This window comes from Platalea leucorodia (genome assembly GCF_965183815.1).
Source record: "Platalea leucorodia genome assembly, chromosome: 3".
NCBI classification, from domain to species: domain Eukaryota; kingdom Metazoa; phylum Chordata; class Aves; order Pelecaniformes; family Threskiornithidae; genus Platalea; species Platalea leucorodia.
In genome coordinates, this window is record NC_138825.1 from 126,301,878 (window position 1) to 126,327,997 (window position 26,120).

The 26,120-nt window shown below is 44.1% G+C and overlaps 1 protein-coding gene across 1 annotated transcript in view; it reads left to right on the forward strand.

Moving 5' to 3' along the window:
- The window catches only part of ELP3 (elongator acetyltransferase complex subunit 3), a 99,280-nt gene that overhangs the window by 32,373 nt on the left and 40,787 nt on the right, over positions 1-26,120 (forward strand). The window contains exons 8-10 of the mRNA XM_082306682.1: positions 3,967-4,128; positions 8,072-8,198; positions 25,628-25,821. Of these exons, the coding sequence (XP_082162808.1) occupies positions 3,967-4,128; positions 8,072-8,198; positions 25,628-25,821 (483 nt within the window). The remainder of the gene's footprint in view (positions 1-3,966; positions 4,129-8,071; positions 8,199-25,627; positions 25,822-26,120) is intronic.

Here is a 26,120-nt window from a genome sequence, read left to right on the forward strand (position 1 = left end):
CCTCAAATTGCAAAGGCATCCTGATGTGCAGGAAACCAGGCAGGTTAATGGGGAAGTCCTGATGGAGCTCAAACATGGAAAAAGGACCATGTGGAGAAGGTGAAAGGAGGTGTGGGATACCCAGGAGGGATACCGGCAGGCAGAGGGCACATTAGGAAAGTTTAGCTGGAGTTGAAACTCCAGTGGATTATAGGGTGACAAGAAGGACTTCCATAGGTACATTTGTCAGCAAATGAAGACAAAAGAAAATGTGGATCTGCTGCTGGATGAGGCAGGCAACTCTGTGATGAAGGACACAGGAAAAGGCTGAGGTACGCAGGGTTTCTTTGCCTCCGTTTTTATTTGCAAGATCTGCTCTTGGTAGGTGGTGATTTGGGGTGAGAGGTGGTGCCCATGGCAGAGGATTGCACTGGACACCACCGGCAAATTGGAGACGTGCAAGTCTATGGAAGGGGATGAGTGAGGCAGCTCCATCTCACCTGGGAGAGATCGTGACAACTGAGAGGTCCCCAGTGACTGGAAGTGTCGTGTCTGTCTTCAAGAGGGTGAGAAGGAGAACTGCAGGCTGCTAAGCCTCGCCTTGGTCCCCAAGGACGTTATGGAGCATGTCTTTGTGGAAGCTGCTTCCATGGTCGGGAAGGTCGCCAGGAAGATCCAACACGGATTTGCCAGGGCAAAAATGTGCCTACCCAACCTGCTAGAAATGTGGGAAACCACCATGTTCCCAGTGGGCAGTTACAATGAAACCTGGGCACTGAAAGTAGGAGATGAGCAAAGTCAGTGTTGAAATAATCAGTCTACTATAAATTGTTACATAAATCACTGATGAATAATTAAAAATCTGACTTGAGACCTGCAAATCAGGATCAGATTTCAAAGATATACTGCTTAAAAAATAAAAACAAATCCAAAAGCTTTCTCCACTGAAAAAAAAGTGTTACTCTTAAGCATACATCAGTTCATCTTTTCTTTTTCTCTGTTGGCTGCTAAGTATCTGTCTCAGATCCTGACTGTGCTTTAAAATAAGAGATCTTGGCAATTTGATTAAAAAAAAAAAAAAAAAAAAATCAGTGTCTGTCTTGATGTAAATCCAGTATCGAGTAGATAACCTTTTATATAGTGTGTCCTGCCCTTTTCAGGTCTCCGAGCTCTCTCCTATAGCTCACCGTTGCCTCGGTCAGTGAAGGAGGTGCTGATCGTGCATAGGGAAATGATGAAACTAAATGTTAAACACCGACGGATTTATTTTTAAAAAAAATAAAAATTTAACTTAGTTGTATAATGCAGCTTTGTCCTGCATAATGATGATCGGTACAGCTTTTACGAGTACTATTTGGTAACTCCGTCCATAAAATGACACATTATGTAAATCTAGTAAAGGTTTGAATTCATGTCCACTGTGTTTGGCTTCTTAACTTACAGTCTTACAATTTGTGCCTGCCCTTAGTTTTAGCATTAGGTTTCAAATGAAATAAGAGTTGCTCATGTTGCAAATAGGAAAGACGTTGAATATCCAGATGAGTGTTCAAAGTTTGAAAGTGGAGAAAAGACAGAAGAAAAGTCAAATTTCTCTTGCTTTATCGAGGAAAGGATGGAGATGTGTTGCCAGAATCACCTTCTGTGGAAGGCTGGCTGTCACACACTTCTTTCTCTTCAATTAGTTGAAAAGAATCTGTAGTCTTCATTAAATATGGACCACGTGATTCAAGGTTTTCTTTTACGTTAATAAAATAGCGTATGAGACTGCGTTTACTCACTACAGGTCTTCGGGACTGCTGGGGAGAGCTGGAGGACTTGTGGCTCGGGTTGGAAATGCCTGTATCTTACAAAAGATGGTGATGCGATGGGGCTTGTGACTTTTCTTGGAAATACCGTCTTTGTTACTTTATCTGTTTTGGGTTCGTCTCTGTTTTGCTTTTCTGGTTATCATTAAGGCACTCTTCTCTTTTCAGCGTAGAGTTGGGCAAGACGACTGTACCAGCCATTACACCGTACTGAAATCCCGATGGTGCCCTAGTAGATTTTACACTTTAGGGTCTGTTGGTGTTTGTTATATTCAGCACTTTAAATCTTGGCCATAAATTTGCTTGGGAGGGGGATACAATTTTTTTTTTTCTCCCATCAGTATTTCTAGCCATGATTGCAGGTGCTTAATATGAGCACGTACCCTCTGGCGTGATGGGTGAGTTATCTGGTGGCTTTTCCCCCCCCCCCCCCCCTTAGCTAAAATTTCTTTAATTCTTACAAATCACGTCTTCACAAATGAGCGTTTTTCAGTCTGATGTTAATGAGTCGCACGTTGGCGATGTTTTCCCTGACGTGATAAACAATTGTTCTGTTAATCTGTCAGATTAGCGAGCCACAAACTCTGAAATGTTTTACATGGGTTTTTGTTGCCTTTTTTTTTTTTTTTAAGATGCTGATTTTGACAGCCATTACAGTCTATCCTGCAAATATCTTGGTTTTTACAGATCTTGGGCTTTAACAGCTTGAAGGGAGTTAATAGTTTCACTTCTGAGTCTGAGCCCACTTGGGTTTTTTGCTGGTTTTTTTTTGGCGGGGTTGAGGGTGGGGGGTTTTGTTGTTGTTTTTGGGGGTTTTTTGGTCAAATTGGACCTCCATCATGCTCTAAGGTAGGCTCTGGAGCTTTCTTTTGATTCAGATGTTTCTAGCTATCTGGAGCTGGAAATCAGATGATGAATCTTTATAGAACACCTAATAAAGAGCTGAAGTTAGTCATCCTTGTGATTTTGGTGTGCAATATTCTTTCAGGTATCAGCATAACATCTTTCTCTTACTCAAGGTGTCCTCTTTTCAGCAACATTTAATATTAATACTGAGATGTCCATCATTTGGGACCATTAGAGACCGATATTCCTCTCAAACGGTGGTTGTTAATCCTGCCCACATCCTGGTTTGGGAATTATCCAGATTCTCTGCAGTTTCAAATGGTTTCAAAAGAAGTTTCCTTCCTCCTGCTGTAAATCTTTTCTCCCGTGCTGCAGTCCTCTGTTATACAACCACCATATTCCACAGGAAAGATGGTCAAGTGAAATGATTCCTGCGTGGAAAGGAATATTATCCTTGCCGGTGGTGCTGGAGATTACGTTGACCGATGGTTTCCTTTTGTGAACTTTGGGTTGAGACTGCTTTGGATTCCTTTTTTCTTTCGCTTTACTCTCTCGTAGGTCAGTAACTTACCATTTGTCATCAGTAGAGGATTTTTCTACTAGCTGGAATAATTAGTCTCTGTTAGACATCCAGTGATAAATGGGAGAGGTGGGGGAAAAAGGTTAACAATTAATTTTCTTTCAGAATTAGACTTCAATGAAGTTGAGAGCGTGGCACTTGCTCACAAAAGGAGGTGATTTGTGGAATTTTTCATAGGCGGTCTTGTACGTTTTCTTGCAAGAACGCTGCTGGATCTTGTCCCAGTCCCTGCAATTTATCTGTACACCGTGGGAATCAAATGAAAATGTACCGACTATAGCAAACTCTGCCTACCATGAGGTCCTGTGTTAGTGTCAGTGTCTGAGCGGGCGCGGGTGCTCAGACTCCCTTGGTTTGTCCCCAAAACCGAGCACGGTTCTCATTGCCTGCTCTGCCTTTCCCTTTTGCCCAGGCTTCGTTTCCAGATGATGAGTACTGGCGGCCCAGTCTGGTCTGGGAGCGCCTTCCTAACCAGTGCTGTTTAAAAAAGCCCTGCGAGGCTGCCACAGTCCAGTGCTCTTTTATACAAAGCAAACCCCGGACTTGTATTAGCGTGTGTATTTGTGTATCGTTTCATCCATGCGTTGCAGTAAGGTTGAGGGTTCCCTCATGCGTTGCTGGGATATTTGAGGGTTTTAACCTGGATTTTAATTCTGGTAGTGACATAGAAACTCTCACCTCGAGGATGTTGGAAACTCTTCTGAAGTCACTTGTGACAACTTCATAATTTTAATAGAGGATGGGTTTTTTTTGCAGGTATTCAGAACGAAGCCTGACAAAATGCATTGGGATAACGATAGAGACCAGACCGGATTACTGCCTGAAGCGACATTTAAGTGACATGTTATCCTACGGCTGTACGAGGCTGGAGATCGGGGTGCAGAGCGTGTACGAGGACGTGGCCAGGGACACCAACAGGTGAGGAGAAAGCCTCAGTGCGAAGTGTCGTGGTTTAACCCCAGCCAGCGACTAAGCACCACGCAGCCGCTCGCTCACTCCCCCGCCGGTGGGATGGGGGAAAGAATCGGAAGGGCAAAAGGGGAAAACTCGTGGGTTGAGATAAGAACAGTTTAATAACTGAAGTAAAACAAAAATAGAACAGTAGTAATAGTAATAATAACAATAATCATAAAAACAAGTAATAATAGTACAATAGGAATACAAAGCAAGCGATACATTGTACAATTGCTCACCACCCGCTGACTGATGCCCAGCACGTCCCCCAAGCAGCGATTGTTGCCCCTCCCCTGGCCGACTCCCCCCGCTCATATACTGAGCATGACGTCACGTGGTACGGAGTAGCCCCGTGGCCAGTCTGGGTCAGCCCCCCTGGCTGTGCCCCCTCCCAGCTCCTTGTGCACCCGGCAGAGCATGGGAAGCTGAAAAGTCCTTGACCAGCGTGAGCTTCACTTAGCACTACTTAGCAAGAACCAAAACATCAGCGTATCATCGACATTGTTCTCATCCTAAACCCAAAACACAGCCCCATACCGGCTACCAAGAAGAAAATTAACTCTATCCCAGCTGAAACCAGAACAGAAGCTGAGCCTGGCTGCTCACTGTGGGCTTTCTGGAATACTCCTGAGTAGCATGTCTTGACCTCTTTGCTTGAACACCCATTTAACACTGAATGTTGAAACATTTAGCTCATTTTCTTGCTTGCGTGGCCATATGTCTGTTAAGAAAAACTAATAAACTGCAGTGGCTTCATGGGTTTCTTTGTGATATTGTAGAGACTGTGGCTTGAGAAAATGGGGTTATTTGTGATGTTTTATTTGAAAATCATGTTCTTTTCCTGTATTGTACATATCTTTTTTTTTTTTATTGCTTCATAAATAAATGCAGTTTTGTGAAGTAGAACATGTGCCCAGAGAGAGCTCGTAGTTCTTGTCCTACATAATTCATAATCTCCAGGCTGGAGTAGATACAATGCAGTATAATCTACTGGAGGTACTTTACCAGCAAACAGCACGTTCTCTACACCAGATACCTATTTTTGCTGAGTATTGGAGAGGAGAGATGACATTGGCAAGTACAGAGGGCGAGGCACAGCCAGAAACAACACCTGTTGATAGATTAACCAGTCATTCTAGGCATACAGTACCTCTAGGGATTACAAAATATATTCACAGGAGGCCTGTGATTTATTCCTTGTCATATTGGACCTGTGGCTAAAAGAACAGTTGTCCTACAGAGGAGAGTGTGCAATATATTGTTCATCTCATCCCTTACAGGCAAGTAAGCCAGTCTCTTTTTTTTTTTTTTTTTTATTGCAAGTCTTACAATTCTGTTCAGATTTTGAAAGCAGTGATTTTTTTCTTGTTTTTTTCACTTCTGACACTCGTACAACTTGCCTTCATTCTTATTGCATATTCCAGTCGCCTACCAAAGATGTTTAATAACCGTAATCATACGTAATGACAGAGAGATGATGGTTCAATAAGCAAAGCACATTTTTGTTAATACCTACCTTAAAGGCAGTAGTGCAAACCTGAAAATGTTGGACATTTTCTTTTAGGCACTTAAAGAAAGAATCCAAAATGAGTTTCCTCCTGCGGGTTTAGCTGTAGTATTGCTGGTGCATGGACGTGCAGGGTGTCACTGCTATGAAACGGTCAGGCTCCAGGTCTCAGTAGACAGCAAAAGCCATTTATTGAGTAGTCCAAGAGTTAAGAGCTAATATTTCTAGGTGGTACTTTCCTCCTCTAGATGTCAGAGCTTTCCAAAGGAAAAGATCCATACTAAGGAATGCAGCTAAATCTCACTCTTAGACCAGACGGGTTCATTAACGGTTAATTCTCACACGGATTGTAAATTTGCCAATTAATTTTTCTTCAGCTTTTAAAATCATCTTTTTTCACCTCAAATCTCTTAAAAGTGTCCCATCCTGAGGTGGAACTGTAAAACCCCACTTAGCTATCACTTCAGTCATCTTCAGTTTTCCTCCAGTTTTGTCTGTCCCATCAGAACCGGTGCCATAAATCTTTCCAAGCGGTATGTCACGTTCAGCTTGTACGTTTGCTAATGAACCCTTGCTTTCCTGCTGATGAATCAGAAGAAGAATGAAGTAGTATATTACTGACTTGATTTCACTCAGAAGTAATCCTGTACAGAATTGCGTTTTTAAAGGTTTTTGGCACTTGTCAAAGCTGCTTGCAGAATTCCTAAAAGGCTTTGCTGCAGGCTGTCTCAGAGCAGGGAAAACGCAGGCCCTTCGCTCAAATCTCTCCCTCCAACTTTTTAGCACAATAAATCGGAGTATACTTTTAGAGAGGGCTGATTCAAGTTTCTCTTTCTTTTGAAACGACCTCATTTTGCTTCTGTTCTTCTGCTTTGTGGGGGATGTGTTTTGGCTTTAAACTTTTAATATTTTGCTCATAGCAAAATGTCAGATTACAACCAATTAGGCTAACTGTTTGGAAATTACTTTCTATTATGTTCCATAAGTCATTAGTGAGGTTTTTGAGTGCTTTTGGTGGCTGTGAGGCAGAAAAATATTCAAGAACATATCTAGGCATCAAATAATCAAGTTATTGATGCAGCTTATATTCCACTTCTAATAAGAAAATAATTTTTATTTATGAAGCAAGTCTCCATTGACTCCCCTCAGGCTACGCAAGGTCTTGAGTAATACTGTCCTTGAACAGTCTCAGAAAAACACCGTAATACTTCTGAAAAAAAAAACCATAAATAAAACTAGAGTCATCAAACTACGTGTAGGGGTTTAACAGAGGCAGAATCTTCCAGTGAAGAAGAAGGAAGAGGTCCTTAAAACAAGGGAAGTAGCTGGTTGGTTTGGTTAACGTCAGGTCTCGGCAGAAGGCATGCATTTGTAGAGGTGCCCAGATGGCGTTAATTTTTCATCCAGAGGACTGTCGAGGAGAAGAGTCGTCACCTGCTGAGCTAATCTGTTGGCAAGGAGTTCCAAAAGACAGGGTGAACTGGTGTGGAAGTGGGATGGGAAGAAAATGAGGATTGGAGAGGGAAGAAGGTAGCAGATGCTGAGAGGATAGCAATGTCAGCCAGTAGTGGAAGAGCCCTCCCAGGTGGGGAAGAGCAAAAGCAAGGACTTTGTGGGAAGACGGTTGACGTGTGATGGGGACCTCCTAGTAGCTGTTTGTAGTGATAGTGATTGCTATTGTGGAGGCAGAAGGCAGCTCCTCAGCCGTGGAGGTGGAAGGAGAGAGGAGTTTGCTTGAGGCTAGCGAGTTATGTGAGATGCAACCTTTGTTCCTGCAGTCGCTTGTGCTCCCGCTCCCTCCGAGCTCCGGCAGCGCAAGCCTGAGTTGGTTTGGTTCGATGTCAGTGGAGAAGAACATGAAATCCTTCCCCAGTCCCAATCCAGCCTATGTTTCAGAGGTTTGGCACCTCTCAGAAGTTGAGAAGAGTTTGTGTTTCTCTAAAAAGAATACTTGAGAGTTCAGCAAGCATGTTGCAGGATGATTTTCTAGTAGCTGGTTTTACGTAGCCCCCCATCCTTCTCCTTTTGCTCTTCTGTTGCTTTTGTTTCTGGTTATGCTTCATTTTGATGATACACAGCCTTCAGTGCAGTGTGTCCTAGCTTGTGCTGAGGCGTCAACTTGTCCGATTGCTTTACAAATTGAATGTCGGCAGCTTTCGAAAGTTTCTCAGGCTGTGATTTGAATAGCTGTAGCCTCGGTAGGGTTCACCTGCTATAGAAGTAGCAAACTGGACTACTTTTAGCCCCTGGTATAGTTTACTTTATTAGCAGCCACGTTCCAAGACTTGAGTAGTAATAATAAAACTCAACCGTTCTCACTTCCCAGGGAATAATCTCAATTAAACCTATCAAAATATGTCTTGTTCTGTGTGATCCTGAATCTCTCTTCTCTCTTCCCAGAGGTCACACCGTGAAGGCTGTGTGCGAGTCCTTTCACTTAGCCAAGGATGCCGGCTTTAAAGTGGTGGCGCACATGATGCCTGATCTCCCAAACGTGGGCCTTGAAAGGGACATGGACCAGTTTGTTGTGAGTATGGCTTAAAATAACCCGGAGTTTCTAGCGTGTTCCAGTTTTTTCATCTAATGCTGCTTCTCTTTCTTAGCTCAGCTATTAGTTACGATCCAGGCCAGAATTGTTTCTTAAGGACAAATAATTTAAAATCCATTTTTGAAGGTGGAGGGCGAGAAAGATTTGTTGAACTACTTCATCCAGAAAATTATATCCTTGCCTCATGAAAGACTGAGTCACTCGGGTCTCTGTGGAATATAGCTCTTCCGATATTAACTAGGGCTCTTGCTTTTTTCCAAGGTGGTTTTCTTTCCTTGGATTTAGAATAGTAAATGATTCAAAGTTAAAAGCATACTATCTCGAAGGTAATTAATTGCAAAGTAGAGTGTATAGGTGTATCATATAGCATCTCTGTTCTTGGCTGAGTGCTATTCAATATCTTTATCAATGATGTGGAAGAAAATATAAAATTATTTCAAGAGAAATTGAAGTGAGAAAAGAGCAAATGGTAAATAGTGTAGGGAATTAACCATTTTATCTGGTAGTGTGGTAGATTTTTTTTTTTCATTACATTTTTGTAAGTCAAAATTGGTCGTCTTTAAAATAGCGCAGAAATTGCAGTCATGATACAGGAATTGCAGGTATGTTTCTGTGCAAGGTCAGACTAGGTGCTTTCTGGCACTAAAAAGCTGTCAATGCGATGGAGTATACTGGTCAGGAGTGCAGGCAGAAAGCAGTGGTTTATCTTGGTGCGCTGCAAGCAGGTACACCTAGAAAGAAGCAATCGAAAACGCAGCTCTACAGTACATGAAGGAAATTTTGGAAACTGCGGTAGGTACTTTTTGCAAGGCGTTTTGTGGAGAATTCCTTGAGCTCTTCATAACCATAACGTCGTAGTACTCGGCAAATGCTGTGTTCCTGTGACAAAGTGAGAGGCTGGGGCAAAGTGATGTGCACAAAACTAGAGGTGAAGTCAGTGACGGAGCTGAAAGTTAACTCAAAATTCCTGCCCCAGGCTGTTGCTCCTGAATTGTTTTCTTATAACACTGAAGGAGACGGAGGGTGGACATCACATTAGCTGTGTTTTCGTAGAATTACTTGTGATGCAGGGTAAGGCAAAACCTGAGTCCCTTACTCAATATCCCATGAAGGTGCAGCTGCAGTTCTGGGTTCTTTATGAGCCTGTCATTACTGAAGTAATATTAGGCTGGAGAGAATTTGTTGTGGAAGAATAGCAATAATGACTAAAAGATTTAAAGAGCTAACCTTGGGTAACACCCAGTGAAGAGGAGACAGTAATCTAAGGTATTTGCAAGATGTAAAACTGAAGAGGGAGGAATTATTTAAGGCAGAATTACAAGCTTCCATAGAAAGTACTTAGTGATTATTATTCTTTGCTGCTTATTCATGATAAATGGCTAAGGCTTTTCCGCTGTCGGATCTGGAGTTGCTTCTGTTTCGCTGCAGGAGATTTAGGGAGTCTGTTTGAAAGGTATAACTTCAAGTGATGCTGAACTGCCTCCAGTTTCCCTTGCTTGTTAGGGGAAGGGTAATGCCATGCTGTATTTTGTCCATTTATTGATGACAATTTTTGCAGAAATAGAAAAGGCAGAAGGCAAAGCTTTCAGAGAGAGGAGGCAAGAATGTGGTGAAAAGGCTGGAATTATGAGAGGGGGGATTAGAAGAAAGCTGGGGAAATAGTTGAGCGTAGAAAAGCTAGAAAAGGAGAAAACAGAGCCGAGAAGGTCAGCTTGTTAGACTGTTTCTGTCAGAGAAGTCTCTTGGCTTTAGGAGCTGGGAAAACCAGTGCTGATGGTGAGCCAGCTCTGGGACACGGCGGGAAGGAATTCGCATGTTGTGATGGGGAAGGATGAGAAAAGGGAGAGTAGATGAGAATGAGGCTCAAAGAGAATTAAGAGATTTTTCAGTTTAGAAAAGGAAGGGTTAAGATAAGATCAGAATTTTTTGCTAAAGGGCTGGAATTGGCAAAAAGGCTGGTTGGAGGGCCAGGAAAGGGAAATGCTAAGCAGGGGAACAAGAAAACCAGGTGATGGTTTTAGAGGGGGCATTCAAGAGTACAGAGAGGGTGATGGGGTGAAGACCAGCTCAAGCGACAGCCCTGTTAATGAGTTCAGAAATTGAAGCAGGGCTCACAGATCAAGTGAAGATTTGATGCCAGCGAACGTACAGACGAGGAGCTGGAGGATGAGTAATCAGTGTGGAGGATGAAGCCCTCAAGAAGTAATGCGAGTGCTGCAGAGTGAGGAAGAGAAATGGGAGTTGGAGAGGCGGGCTGGTGGGGAAGAGGTGATAGATCGCAACGACATGGAGAAGAACTATACCTGTGTTGTTTTAAAGAGAAGGAAGTATGAGAAAAGAGAGAAGAAGGAATCCAACATGCCCGCGTTAGGGAGGTGCACAGGGTCCCCACCGCGTCAGACGGCACATGGAGAAAGACCCGTGTGGAAGAGGCAGCTGCAGAGTTGCTGCCCGGCTAAGCCGTCGCTGCGCGTTTCAGAAAATGGAGCTGCAGGGAATGAGAGTGGAGAGGTTGTGGATCACTGTGACGTGTTTCGAGATGGAACGGTAAACGAGAGGCAGCTATCCTCTTCCTTTTGCCTTCTCTGCCTTCCTCATCCTGTCTCAAATGCTTTATGATTTCTTTTTAAAAGATCCTTTGCCTTAAGTAGGAGAGAATAGAGGGTAAAAACAACCCTCTGCTTTTTTTTTTTCCCAGAGCCCTGCACTGGTGAACATAATAGGAGTATATAGCAGACTGTAATTCCGTCTTTCCCGGGGATTCAGCTACATAGCACATTCTTTATTTCCCGCCTTAAAATTTTATATCATGGCTTTGAGTTATTAAACCAACTTATTTATATGCCATGCTGTATAAACATTAGTCCACGCTGGTAAATATTTAGACACTTCTACTACATAAAAATAATGTGAGAGCGAAGAGAGGAACCGAGTGGAGAGCATCTGTTGTGTTCTTGCAACGGTGCTAAGCTGTTCATGAGCAGCAGTAGTGCTCTTTTATGCAGGATTCTCCTAATTCACAAAGCCCTATAATTTTCCTATAAGATACCTCTGACTTTTGGGGACAAAGACACCTATGCCTTATCAAGGATCCTTATAGATTTTTGCTTTTGCAGTAGTTCTAAATAAGCTTGGAGGAAATAACTTTATTTGTTGTGATGCTAACCTCCTTTCTAGCCACGCGCTTTTCAGACCAGGGAAGGGTAGGACAAAAAGGAACCAAAATGACTTTAGAAGGGGGTCTAAGCACCTTGCCTTCATTACCAGTTGATATATTAAATGCAGGGGCTTCTCCTGGGAAGGTAATAACTTGCTGATTGTGCTGACTACGTACTAAAAATACTGGGTGCTTCTTCAAATTGAACAGGTAATTATGGTTTCAAGAGTAACATTGCTTCTGTCCCTTGTGACCTATTGATTTCGAAGGGTTTCCTGCTACTTCCCTCCAGCAGCTAGGATGCCCATCAGTTACTCTTCCACAAGCTTATCTAGGTTTTCAGTTGTGTGCGTGTATAGCAACTGTTTTCCTGGTGAGTTTATTAATAATTATTCAAAACTTTAATTTATTGATAGCAGTGAGTATATTAGATCTTTCATTATATGTTTATATTCTTTTTTACAGTGCCAGGCTTTTTGCCTGCCTTCATCATGAAGATGAAGTTACTTTTTTTTAAACAGAGTGGATGTACCAGTCCCGTGTCCCAGTTACGTTGTGCTTCCCCACTCCTTCCCCCGTCATGCCTTTTTTCTTCCCTTACTATTGATTCTTTTTATAGCCTCAGAGGATTTCCTTTCAACTTCAGGTCTTTTCACCCCGTTCCACATACGGGAGAACGCTGCAGGGAGGGCGTACGCTCTGCTTCCTCCCACCACCCGTGTCCTTGTGCCAGGAGTGTCAGGTAGCGTGCATGTACACACACACGCTGCTACTTACTGTCGGCAAATGCAAGCGTAACAGAGAAGACCGATTCACAGTGCCTCACGTAGCAGGTGGTCGGAGAAAATAATTAGAATAATAGCTAGAATAAATCAAGGACTCAGCGGGAATAATGGAATTGTTACCAGAGCAGACACCTCATTCTGTGGAACGTGATGAACACTCAGCTTTGCTGTTGTAGCACCAGAGAGATGAGGTGACTCTAGGGGTAAATGGTTGGGAGGATTCATGAATCACACTTGCCAACGGGGCTACCAAGCAGAACTTAGGATTTAAGCAAAAACTTTAGGAGGCTGACGAATTCCCAGGATGCTGGTACTAATCCCTCATTCTGTTTCTGCAGAGCCACTGAGTGGCAATAGTATAATCAACAAACTGTATCTGCTCTAGTGCAAATACTATGAAGCTAGTAACATTTATTAATGGAGAAGGTATTGCTACGTTTGCCTTGATTTTATTTTCTTTTTATGGTCTTTGCCTAAGCGTGATTTACTGTTGTTGTTCCTCTTGGTCCTCAGGGAGGGATGGCTGTAAGCCCATCTCGAACAACTTTAAAGACCCTTCATAGATGAAATAAATCTGGGGAGCAGAAAAAAGGAAGGGAACCAGGGAGGATGAGAAGTTTCACGTGTGGGAAGTGTCAGGGGAGGTGTCGTTGCACGTCGCTGGCAGAACCCTCCAGCGCTGAAGGCACGTGGGAGCTGGTGGATGCTGCCCAGAAACATCAGATAGGCCTTCAGTTGCTGAGTTTCCTTGAGGAGATCCATGAGGAGGCCCTGTGGCTTCACTCTGTCCATCTAAAGTCTTATACAAATGGAAGAATGAGGGTAAAAGCACAGACAGGACCGTTTACTGGTCAGGGCTGGAGACAAGTACCAGTCTGAAGCGACTTTTGGTTGAATTCAGCAAAGCTGTTCTTGTGTTCTTTAAATAAAATGCCATCATTGCGTGATTTTAGTCTGGTGAAAATTCCTTTTCTTACCAGTCATGTGTCAGGCTGTTTGTTTGGTTTGGTTTTTTTTTTTCTGAAGGAACTGCAGAATAAGCATTTCCCAGAAATAGGCGAATTTTAGTGAAATGCCTGATGTGTCTGTGATCCAAGTGTAAGTTATTCAGAGGGCTACAGCCTCCTTGGCTGTGTTGAACACAAGAGAGAAGAATACTGGTCGAGTAACGCAGTGGGTAATATGAGTGTCCGTTCTCTTTACAATGTATTTGATGTTGTTGTAAAACTTTAAATACTGTTGTATGGCCTTTAGCTGTAAATAAGGAGATAGTTTTCCTGAGGGCTCTCATTTTTATCAAGGAGATTAAATTCATAATGAAACTAATATATTGCACATCTATCAGGGGCTTTTAATAACTGTAATAAAAGACAGTTAAACTGCTGATCTACATTGATTTTTACTCTTTTGGGAAGACAATTATCTGTGTTTTTAAATATAGTTCTGAAATGTTTAGTGGGGTAAATGATTTTCCTTTCAAGTCCTACTAAACATCTCATTGAAACACTATTATTGGCAGGTAGCCAGCATTACCTCTGGAAATTTATCTTTTTTTTTTCACGGGCACACTTACAGAAATAGATGAGGCAGTATTTAACGATCAGTCCTTCAGTTACTAGAGCTTCTCTTGGAGTCTTAGTAAATGTTAGAGCTAAACTAAGCTTCACTTTGGAAACAATTATAGTTTCATGAACTATGGCCAACGCTGTGGTAATTTTTATGTTAATGAGAATCGTGGTAGTAAGGAACAGGCTATTTTTAGAAACTATTTTCACAGATAATTGCGCTCATATTTCTGCGGATAAAATATCTAGATACAGCCCCAGTGTGTGCCCACTTCTGCAGATGGCCGAATTGTGTGCACAAAGCTGCTCTCTCTCTCCCGCGTCTGTGTGGAAATAACTTTTATTTGCTCGCTGAGTGTGTTTGCTGCAACTCTGGCTGTGTTTCCTATAAAGCGGGTCAGACTCCTCTGGGTACGCACAACATAGGCAAGAAGTATGGAGCGTGGCCAGAGCAGGGCAGCGAGGCTGGGGCAGGGGCTGGAGCACAAGGCTGGGGAGGAGCGGCTGGGGGAGCTGGGGGGGCTCAGCCTGGAGAAGAGGAGGCTGAGGGGAGCCCTCCTCGCTCTCTGCAACGGCCTGAAAGGAGGCTGGAGCCGGGGGGGTCGGTCTCTGCTCCCCAGGAACAAGCGATGGGACGAGAGGGAACGGCCTCAAGCTGCGCCAGGGCAGGGTTGGGTTGGGTATGGGGAAAAACTCCTTCCCCCAAAGGGCTGTCAGGGCCTGGCCCAGGCTGCCCAGGGCAGGGGCTGAGTCCCCATCCCTGGGGGGATTGAAAAGCCGGGGAGATGTGGTGCTGAGGGACATGGTTTAGTGGTGGCCTTGGCAGTGCTGGGTTAACGGTTGGACTTGATGATCTTCAAGGTCTTTTCCAACCTTAACGATTCCATGATTCTAAGTAGAAGTTAAAGCTGCAGCCCTCGGTGTGACAGTGTGCAGAAACAGAATAGCTGCATCAGTTGAATAGTACAGGTAAAACTGATCCCTTCTCTTCTGCATCATTCGGGGATCCATGCATAATGTGGATAGGGACCAGAAAACCCAAAGGATGGGGGTTTCAGTAGCAGCATGACCTTTGCTACGTTGCGTTGTACGGCATGGAAACAGTACGTATTGCTATACCATTAGTATGGACGTGATAAATTGCAAGGCTGCGTGGAAAAACTGCATTTATTATGGGTCTTTGATTGCTTCCTTCGTCTTTCTGAGTTAGTATTTTGTCCGCACACGCATTTTCCTCCAACACGCCAGCTGTAAAAGTTATGATAATAACAAACGCTACCTTTAAAATAGCCTCCCCTTCAGAAAAAGCTTCTGCTAAATGTAAAGGTACAGTTGAGACCCTTTTTCTACCTGAACTAAAAGGTCATTTCTGCACTTAACAGTCCCCAGACAACGGTGGCTTGCGTAGGCTCATACAGTCGCTCTGTCTATTCCAGTGTCGGTTTTTCACGCCAGCATTCAGAAGTTGTTTTCTGGGGCCCTTTCGCTAAGGCCCCTTGCTGCTGAAGTCAATAATGAGCATATGGCTGGGAACATACAGCCAAATGGAAAGGAGCGGAGGAATAAAGGGATGTGTCTTGGATAGAGAGTGCAAATTTGCCAGGCAAAGAGAGTATAATTCAATAAAATACATATTTTAGCACAAGTCATCATCAGCAACTGAATGCCTGTCATCAACATGGATAAACGGTGATGTCCAAATTAAATTCTTGAGGACTTAGTTGTTGGTTTTGTGTATTCGTTTGGTTTTTTGATTTGTTTTTTTTTTTATTAAATACTGGAAAAGCATAATGGCTTTGCTGTGAACATAAATGAGAGAAGCTTTTGCAGGGCTGAGTAGGGTGGGAGAGAGCACATGGTTGTATTGATGCTCCTTATGGAAAGGAGAGGTCTGATGAAGGAGGATTAGATTATCAAAAACATTATAGAGTTGCTGGTCTCAATGCTTTTTAGGGTAGAAGACATGTTTTACAGGGATCTGTGTTGCAAAAATTGTGTACTTAAGACAATGAAAAATGCTATATTTCTTGTACTTAGCCCTAGGGGAATGCTGACCCTTCCAGAAACATAAAGACCAGAGTTCTGTGCTTGGTAAAAGTGAAGGTGAAACTTCACAGCAAATTGATCGAGGTATTCTCATGGGTTCCTCCAAAACTGCGTAATAAATGGAGACTCACTTGGAGCACCTGCAAGACTCAGCAGATGGGTCTGTTCGGTGCAGTGAGCACAATCTGGAGAGATTTGTCTTGGTGTTCGGATAGATACTGTGTTCAGGAGTCAAAACCACGCTCCAAGGTCATGCTGCTGATGCCCAAGGCCTCTTCCAAATGTTAAATGTCTCTTCTTATTATTGAGTTGTATTGCAGCAGTGCCGGGGACTGTCGCAGACTAGGATCTCCTTGTGGTAAGTTCTGCGCAAACTTGGAGAGAGCAGCTATCCAGCGGAGTGTCGGACAGGAGGCAACCTGTAGATCCTGACAGTCCAGGGGTGAAAAGAGACCGTGGGAGGGATGGGATGGGAGGCAGGCACGTTCCCGCCTCGTCTGGCCGCAGCACTTTCCTATACCGTGTAGAGAATTAGGGTATTTATGACGCTGAGGTGCATAGTCTTGGTAGATATCTCGCTGAAGACAGCTTCACATCTGTGGACTAAATGCTCCTGTAAATTAGTCTCCACCGTAATTGTTGCTTTGCGCCCTGAGAGTTTCTGCGTTTAATGTGATAACGTGTTCTTACCGAAGCTGAAGATCGGGCGGATTCACTTGTGATAGACGCTTCTGGAGAAGTTCCCTTTGGCAGGCGGGTTTGGGATTGTTGAGGCTGTCGGGGAAGGGAGGAGGCGTAACAGCTTTCTGCACCTTGAAAGGTGAACTACAAGGTCCTTTATGCTCTTCGCTCTGGACGTTAGCAGGCAAATCCGCTTTTCTTATTTGACATTCAAAGTCTACATATAAGGCGTTATACAACATCCTAAAGTAAGCATATAGATTATTCTATTAAGTAACAACCCAAACCAGATGTTTTTGTTAATGTGCACTATTGTAATAGGTCAATAAGACATATCGAGGTCTTCAGCGATGTGCTACTGATAAACTTCTTTCCTATTTTGAGCCTCTTCCTTTAGGAATTTAAAGACTAGCAAAATGAATATGCAAAATTAATACGAAACAAACTTTTCTGTTTCGCCTACCACGCGTTACCATGCTACGGTCTCTGTGCTGTTTTTCTATACACTAATACATGCTAGCATTGAAGAAATCTGCAGGCAGACGGGCTAAACTTAGATGCTGGTTGTTGTCACAGAACTGACCCTCTTACGGCAAAAATGTTGGGGTTTATGGCACTGTTTTCTTGGCTTAGTAGTTGCCATAATCGTATTTATATACTATATGGTGAAATTTGACAGCTTGAATGTGTCAGGAACTGAAAGGATTTTATTACGTAGCTGTCAATAGTAAGGAAAGTTATAACCATTAACTGGAAAATGGTCTTTCCTCCCTTGATTGCAGAATGCTTTACCGGTGTTCTCAGGAGAGCTCAAGTTTGGATCATCTGCTTGAGAACCTTTTTGCCCCGTGGCCACACCGGTAGGAGATTTTGTCATGAGTGCAGACGTTAAGCAGAAATGACTTGATTTATTTCTGCTTTAAAGCAGATTCCACCTTGGAATCAATGTTATAGATTCAGGATAGCATATATAATCTATGCATTTCAGAGGAGCCCAATTAAAACCGTTGCCATGTTGTACTGTGTTTGCCTCAGACATCACTAATTCAGCAACAGGATTTATTAATTGCGCTGTAAAGTCACTCCCCCAAAGAACATTTGAATGGACAGAAAGTGTTGCTCTTTGAGGACAGTTAACACCTGATGGACCTCAGAAACAGCGGTATATTAGGCACAAGTTATTTCAACATGCTGTCTCTCTATAAACCCAAGGCAACTTTGGAAATTCCCGAGGTTATATTAGAAAGATGTGTTTTAATTCTATGTATTTAAAGTAAGTGCCAGGTAAAGATACCTTGAAGAGCGAGTGTGCGTGCAGTCAGCAGAACAACGAGCTCCAGCTTGCCGCAGGTGAAACGCTGGAGAGTTTGCTTCCCTTTCACAGAATCATAGAATCACAGAATCGTCAAGGTTGGAAAAGACCCTTAAGATCATCGAGTCCAACCGCTAACCCAGCACTGCCAAGTCCATCACTAAACTGCGTCCTCGAGCACCGTATCTATCCGTTCTTTAAATACCTCCAGGGATGGAGACTCAACCACTGCCCTGGGCAGCCTGTTCCAACGCTTGGCCACCCTTTCGATGAAGAAGTTTTTCCCAATACCCAACCCAACCCTGCCCTGGCGCAGCTTGAGGCCGTTCCCTCTCGTCCCATCGCTTGTTCCTGGGGAGCAGAGACCGACCCCCCCGGCTCCAGCCTCCTTTCAGGCCGTTGCAGAGAGCGATGAGGGCTCCCCTCAGCCTCCTCTTCTCCAGGCTGAGCCCCCCCAGCTCCCCCAGCCGCTCCTCCCCAGCCTTGTGCTCCAGCCCCTGCCCCAGCCTCGCTGCCCTGCTCTGGCCACGCTCCAGCCCCTCCATGGCCGCCTTGGGGTGCGGGGCCCAGCGCTGAGCACAGCACTCGAGGGGCGGCCTCCCCAGTGCCCAGCACAGGGGGACCATCCCTGCCCTGCTCCTGCTGGCCACACCGTTCCTGACACAAGCCAGGATGCCACTGGCCCTCTTGGCCACCTGGGCACCCTGCTGGCTCATGTCCAGCGGCTGTCGACCAGCACCCCCAGGCCCTTTCCCGCCGGGCAGCTCCCAGCCGCGAGAGACGGCTTTCACAGAGGGCTGATCTGCCTTACCCTCGCTGGAAGGTCTGCGCTGCACTCGTGTTCATGTGCGCCCTGCTGGTTTTGCACACAGTGTGTATACGATCGCGCTGTGTAACGTATATGGACTCATAACATGCGGCACGGTAAATATTATTTTTCACCTTTCTCTCACTGAGTGGTAAACTTGATCTAAAACCATCTCATGGGTCGCGAGTCAGAGTCTACAAACAGATGGTGTTCAGAGCAGCTAACGAGTAGTATCTTACTATGTTCTCGTAACTTAGTAGGAAGTCTAAGGTCACGTAATTGAAAGATACTGATGTTAAATGACTTCAAAATGACCACCTCTCAGCTTGCTGTTGGCACTGCGTTTCCCTGCTTCCCAGGTGACAACTGGTGCTTGACGGTGTGCACATGTTCCCAGGCTGCTCCAAAAGGCAAGGGAAAAGGCACAATTTAGCCTACGCTTCTCGGTCAGTAGGCCATTGTCAGTATCAGTGAATGCAGATCTTATCGTTACATTTTAATTAGACTTGCATTTACAAGAAAGAGGGGAAAATGCAAATTTCGAGTTAAAATGGAGCCACATTTTTGAGCCACAAGCTTCCATTAATGCGTATAATTAAACTACTAAGTGATTGTTCGCTCCCTGTAGAGCTGGAAGTGTCATTCAACGCAGTAGCTTTCAAGTGCTACCAATATTCATAGTTATAAATAATACAGCTGGTGGAGATAAAGAATGCTGTAATATGGAGAATTAAGATAATATTCATCTTAATGTAGCCGGACATGAATTTAATCATCTGTTTCGTGCAGGGACTACAGTGAAGGAACCAATTCAAGAATCAGGTTGAGTGGCACTTGATTGCTAGTGGACAGTCATTAAAAAATAGATTTTGGTGACCTTTATTTTTAACAAATCCTGACATTTTAGTAAATAGCTTTAAAAAATTGCTGCGCTTATCCTATAACTGATATCTCCTCAAACAGCTGAACATCTTGAGAGCAAGAAGATTAAAGATGGCAACTGAATCTTTGGTCTGTAAAAAGATGAAGTGGAATCCCATGAAATATATTTTTTTCTTTTTAGAGTGAGGGGGAGAACTGCAGCTTCTGGGTGTCTTCAAAGTATGTTTCTAATTTGTTCTGTACTTAGTGGTCAGTAAAATCAGATTAAAACGGCAAGGTATAATCTTTTAATATTGGCCGAGTTGTGCTATTACCGAACTTGAAAATGGGACCGCACCGCTGTGTGGTCTCATTATGATCCCAAATCATTTGACCTTTCCGTTGCAACTCTGAACAGATACACGGGTGACTAATGGGCTTTCTATTGAAAAAGGTTATTGCAAACGCGCATGATAGTGAAATATTTGAGTTCAGGACTTCATCTCCTGATTCTATCTCCTCTTCTATTCTGATCTTTTTTTGATTCACATCGTGTTATGTTGACTTTTGGTTTTCAACTAATGTCTGTTTTCTTGGACAGTAATTACAACACCATGCAATTTTTAGGACTCAAAGCAATTGATGGGAGTTGGACAAAAGGATTCAATCATGCACTTTGATACGTCTGCCTTGATGGAAAAATCAGTGGCTTCTTGGCATCTAAATTGATTTTACAACCATTGGACCCTGATTATTCATAGTGGCAGTGAGTTTATGAGGTGGTGGATGAATGGATCCTATAGATGCCATTAGCTTTAATAACAGGGAACTTCTACAACAAAGGCATATGCTAGTAAAATCAATTATTGTTCTCATAAAACATGTTAGCGGCTAACTTGTATAACCTTGTAGACTGAATGTGTGCTGATGGGATCTTATTAAGATTCATTGTTTGTAATTCACAGAGCAGCTGTTCTTACAAGTAAAGTATGTTTAATGGAGCTCAGGTGAAGCAAAATAATTGTGAATTCCAGGATTCTCTGGTTACTCATTATATTATTTGCTGTGAAAAAGTAGAATCATAGAATCGTTAAGGTTGGAAAAGACCCTTAAGATCATCGAGTCCAACCGTTAACCCAGCACTGCCAAGGCCACCACTAAACCATGTCCCTCAGCACCACATCTCCCCGGCTTTTAAATCCCCCCAGGGATGGGGACTCAGCCCCTGCCCTGGGCAGCCTGGGCCAGGGCCTGACAGCCCTTTGGGGGAAGAAGTTTTTCCCCATACCCAACCCAACCCTGCCCTGGCGCAGCTTGAGGCCGTTCCCTCTCGTCCCATCGCTTGTTCCTGGGGAGCAGAGACCGACCCCCCCGGCTCCAGCCTCCTTTCAGGCCGTTGCAGAGAGCGATGAGGGCTCCCCTCAGCCTCCTCTTCTCCAGGCTGAGCCCCCCCAGCTCCCCCAGCCGCCCCTCCCCAGCCTTGTGCTCCAGCCCCTGCCCCAGCCTCGCTGCCCTGCTCTGGCCACGCTCCAGCCCCTCCGTGTCAATAGAGAAAAGTACTCAGCTTTTCTCTAATACCACATAAATTGGGCAAGGTTGTAAGAAATGTTATTTTAGGGTATGAAAAGGTCCATGTTATGAACCCCCAGATCATTTAAGTTTCAGCTGATCTGAATTGACCTTTTTTTTTTTAATTACAATTAAACCACTACGATCATTTCTCACATCCTGTCCACCCTCCGCACACACAAATTTTAAATTTTAAGCTAGCATCCATCTTTATTATACAAGACGAGTTAAATGCTAGTTGGCTTACAGTCTTTAAGTAGAGGGGAGAAAACTTCAGGTTCAAAGAAAATCAGTTTAGTAGCTTTGAAGTTGCATGTGCTTCCATTTGGAATAGTCACGCACGCAAGAGCACTGCGCCGCGTCCTCAAGTGATTCAGAAAGACTGGAAATACGTAAGGATCCTTTCTCTCTAGGTCATTTTTAACCTCTAACTTCACACTGCATTAGCAGACGTGGATTTAAGCCCTGCTTGAGCGCTTGCTAGAGCTGATGGAAAGCCTCCTGTTGACTCCAGTGATGCCAGGGATGGTGGTCTCTGGAACAAATGGTGTTTTAGGGATTGAATTTGTTTTGGCAGTAAACTGTTCTCAACGTTTTTATCAGTCGAAGACACCTTTTAAGGTGTCTAATTAAAAAAAGAAAAGGCTACAATTCCTACTAAAGCTTGGCATGTGTTGGCATTTTATAGTTCCTTTGTTTCCTGAGAGACTTAATCAAAACTGTTTGTCAATGGGAAAAGGTTAAGCCTTTAAATATTGGGATTTAAAGAAACTCTTTAAAGTTTACCGCTGGAAAAAGGGGTTCAGGAAGAAAAGGAGACACTGCTTTGTTGTATTGCTTGAAATTAATTACTTTTGAAATAATTAAACTTGAGGAATATTTTGAGAAATATGTTAAGAAATAAATGTGAAAATCTGTTGCTGTTTTAATGCCAGCGTTACTGAAATACGAAGTAGCGTTATCAGCTAACAATATATTGGCATAAAATATGCAGTATGTACGAAGTGGCAAAATTCACAATGTGATTAGAAACCTTAACTTTTGACCTTGCCTTTGACTGCTGGATGGCTTTAACCTTAGTGCTGTGCTGATGCCTTTGCCTTTAATCTGCAATGTAAATCAGTGAATGTTTAAATATTCCGACTGGTGAATCACACATGCTTTTGCGTTCGGTATCCTTGCGAATATTAATGCATAAGCTTACTGGAAGCCTTTTTTCCTTGCTGGAGTGGTTTATTTACCTTCCTATATCTCATTGTGGAAGCATCATTGCTTTCTTACCTTAATGTCTTTCTCTTCTTCGGTGCTGCTTGGCCATAGAGCTCGAGCAATCACCCCTTACCTGATTTTCTTATTCCTTCTTTCACAGTTGCTTTCTTTTACGTTAGAGCACCTCTAACCACCCACAAAAGATGGAAGTCTGTCCTTTTGGGTTGTTCTGTTGATTCTGAATTATTTTTCTGACCCTACGCTACCTCATACGCTATATGACTTTGGATTACACGCTTGCTTCAGCTGGCTGCTTTAAAAATGAGTCCAGTGATTTATTTTTTTCCCCCCTCTTTGCATCTAGAGCATCAGATGCACGCTAGGGCCGGCACAGAAGAAGTGGTAAGAGTGGTCAGCCAAGGGCAGAGCATGTCTGCCTTCTCTGACAGCCGCCAGCACCAGTATTGACCTATAAAGTCAAGCTGAACCCTTGGGGCGGAGGGGAGGACGCATGCTTCCAAGAGCGGACGTAATGGTTCCCTGCTGTCACATGGGGGCAGATCCTGTTTCTGACCTTACTTACTTACTGGGAGTTGGACTGGGTGATCCTTACGGGTCCCTTCCAACTTGAGATATTCTTTGATTCATCCGTGGTGCTCAACAGATCGTTCCGTAACCCAGCCCAACACCGAAACAAAAGAAAAGCGTTCTCCTCAAAATGCCTGTTGGGTCTCCTGCAGCAGTGAGGTGAGTCATCCTGGTCAAGGATCCATCAGGAATCGGAGCTGGCACGAGGCTGGGAGCAGGACGGCGTGGCTGGAAGCGTGGGCAGGGCAGGGAGCCGTCACATCTGCTGCCTGTGGAGCTGCAGCACAGACCAGCCCAGAGCGTCTCCGAATAAGTCGTTTATGCCCCATCCTCAGAAGTGGGGATGATGATTTTATTATTTCGCAGAGCTGGCAAGATAAGTACGTTTTTTCATCTCACGGTGGCGATGTGAGATTCGTGATGAACAGGAGTGTTTGTAGAGTTCATAAACAGACCTGAGGAACGGGGCAGACCAACCTTATATCTACACACGCTCCAGAGTGAGCACCTTGACACCAGGGTTCAGAGTCATCCCTCTTTGTCTGCCAGCTTCCTTGTAAACCGTTTACTTTACAGGTTAATGGGATACAAGGTGTGTTACCTGTCTGGGATGGTTGGCCTTGTGACTTGGATACTCTTAGAGGAGAAATGAGTTAGATAGCCCTCCTGGAGGCTGAGGGTGGAGAAGGTGGGTCTCACTTTCTGCATGAACCAAACTGTTGAGCAATTCTGTACCGAGGTGAGCACACCGAGGCTGTGCCTGGATGGGGTTCTCTCAGCAGAAGCAGCTTTTGGCCCAGCCGTTTTGCAAAGCTGCAGGTAACTCAAGTCAGTGACTTGATCTGAGTTAAAACAACCCTGCAAAATTTAAAACCACTACCTCCCCCTTTTGTTGTTTTCTTTTCTTTATGGGGCCATCCGGGACTTACTGCTCCGTAAACCAGCAGTGGTGCTGGGATGGTGATGGCTGAAGCTTCGTCAGCAATAGGATGAGAGGGAACGGCCTCAAGCTGCGCCAGGGCAGGTGTGGGTTGGGTATTAGGAAAAACTCCTTCCCCCAAAGGGCTGTCAGGCCCTGGCCCAGGCTGCCCGGGGCAGGGGCTGAGTCCCCATCCCTGGGGGGATTTAAAAGCCGGGGAGATGTGGTGCTGAGGGACATGGTTTAGTGGTGGGCTTGGCAGCGCTGGGTTAACGGTTGGACTCGATGATCTTAAGGGTCTTTTCCAACCTAAACGATTCCATGATTCTATGAATGCAGGATTTGACAGTTAATTTTGCAGCAGCAGCATGGACTTTATCCATGGTCCAGATCTTGTTTTGTCTCTTAAACTGACTCAGTTGTCCCTGTCTCTCTGCTTGTGAGGATGTGTACAAATGGCTCAGGAGGCTGGCCTGCCTGGAAAAGACATTTTTTTAAGTGGTTTCTTTTTTCAGCTGGATTAGCTCTCTGGTCTGTTTTTCTCTGCAGCTGCGCAGCAGGCAGGGTGGCACGGGAGCGCGGGCGTGCAGGACAGAGGCTGCTGGAGCTGGCCCCGGGCTTAGGCAGGGCGTCTGCCAGAAACGGCTTGGGCTGACGTGGTCCTGCCGTTCCTCTGACCTTGCTCGCCTCCTCCCGTCCTTGTGCTGGATCTAGCACACATTCAACTCTGTGCAGATCCATTTTGGTGTGCTTAAGCTAGCAGCAAACCATGTGCTGCTTTTTATCATGTTGCAGTAGGGTTTTGTAAAGCACAGGGAGCCAACAGAGCGGCTTAGTGCTGCCCAGGTGGGGAGGTCCTGCTCCCAGCAGGCTGCTAATGGCACTTGATTCCAACATCGGGACTTGCTGGAGCGCTCCAGGAGCTGGTTTAACACACAGCAGCAGTAGGAAACGTAGCAAAATGTCTGAGTGGATCTGGGCCGCGCGAATATGTTGAAGCACTTCAACAAAGTGCTGGTGGGTACCAAAGCTAGCGCAGCAACTGGTGGGACCACAGCAGCCTGCCATTAACTCAGCTTAACAAACTTTTAGGGTTGTTTATTACTATGAGAATACCATGCTGGAGAGGGATGAAGCAGTGGATTTCAGCTGTGCAACAGTCTAATCCAGTATTAGATCTGGCCTGTAGATGCTATTATAATGAGGGCCATGTCATTGCTTAAGTCAATTTAATGGTTGCTTGGTTCAGGGTGCCTTGCCTGGTTTTTATTTTTTTTTGTAAGTGATTTTATTTTAATTGTCATTACTGAAATTTAATCTGGAAAAAACCAATGTGATTGTTGTGTCGTGCGAGCTAGGGCTGTTCAATTTGCAGTTCTATACTGGGATTTAGTCATAGAAGTTAGCAGGAGATACAGTTTGTCCTCCCGTTCTCCAGGATTGTTCAGAACACCATTGTAGAATAAATCTGTTTTTCTTCATTGCTATTCAAATGATGTGTCCCAGACACATTGATTAATCTCTAAATGTGGTCTGCTGAGATTGAAGATAAGTACACTCATTTCTATTGTTCTAATTCTGAGCAGAGTCTGTTACAATAAATCGTGCAATATCTATTGAATTCATGCTGAAAGGTAGAAGTAATGTACAGATTTGACTCGTAGCATTGTCATGTGGATGTTTTTTCTTTAGTGGCCTTCTCTTTAAATCTAGTACATGCTCTTTTATTTCTAAAAATGTTGTAAACTGATAAATACTGGAAACTGAATGTAAGCCAGTAATACTTTAACCGTACTTACAATTGTCTTTTACAAAATCTGTCTCGAAATTAGTTTTGCTGGGGCATTAAAGCCTCAGGAGATGTAGTTTGTTTTGCCCTGACTCGCATTTTTTGTTCCTCTTTTGCAGGAGTTTTTTGAGAATCCTGCTTTTCGCCCAGACGGCATGAAGCTCTATCCGACGCTCGTGATCCGTGGCACGGGTCTGTACGAGCTCTGGAAGACTGGAAGATACAAGAGCTACCCCCCCAGCACTCTTGTGGATCTGGTGGCCAGAATCCTGGCCCTTGTCCCACCGTGGACACGTGTGTACCGTGTTCAGAGGTAATTTTCTGTGATGGGCCTTGTTTCTTGATTTATTGCACTTGGAGGGATTCTTACTTTAATTACAGTGAGATCTGACTCAGCCTTTTATTATTTTTCATCCTTAATCATTAATGCACTAAAGATTTTAAAAAACGCTTCCTATCTCTTCAGAATGGGAAAGGCCAAGCAGAATGAAAAGCTATTTAAATTGAACTGCCTCTCTAATGCACCCAGAAACTTCAAGATTTCTGGAGGCCCTGCTTTCGTTGTCAGCCAGACAAGAGCAGAGGATGTGGCACACGTGGTACTTTAATGGT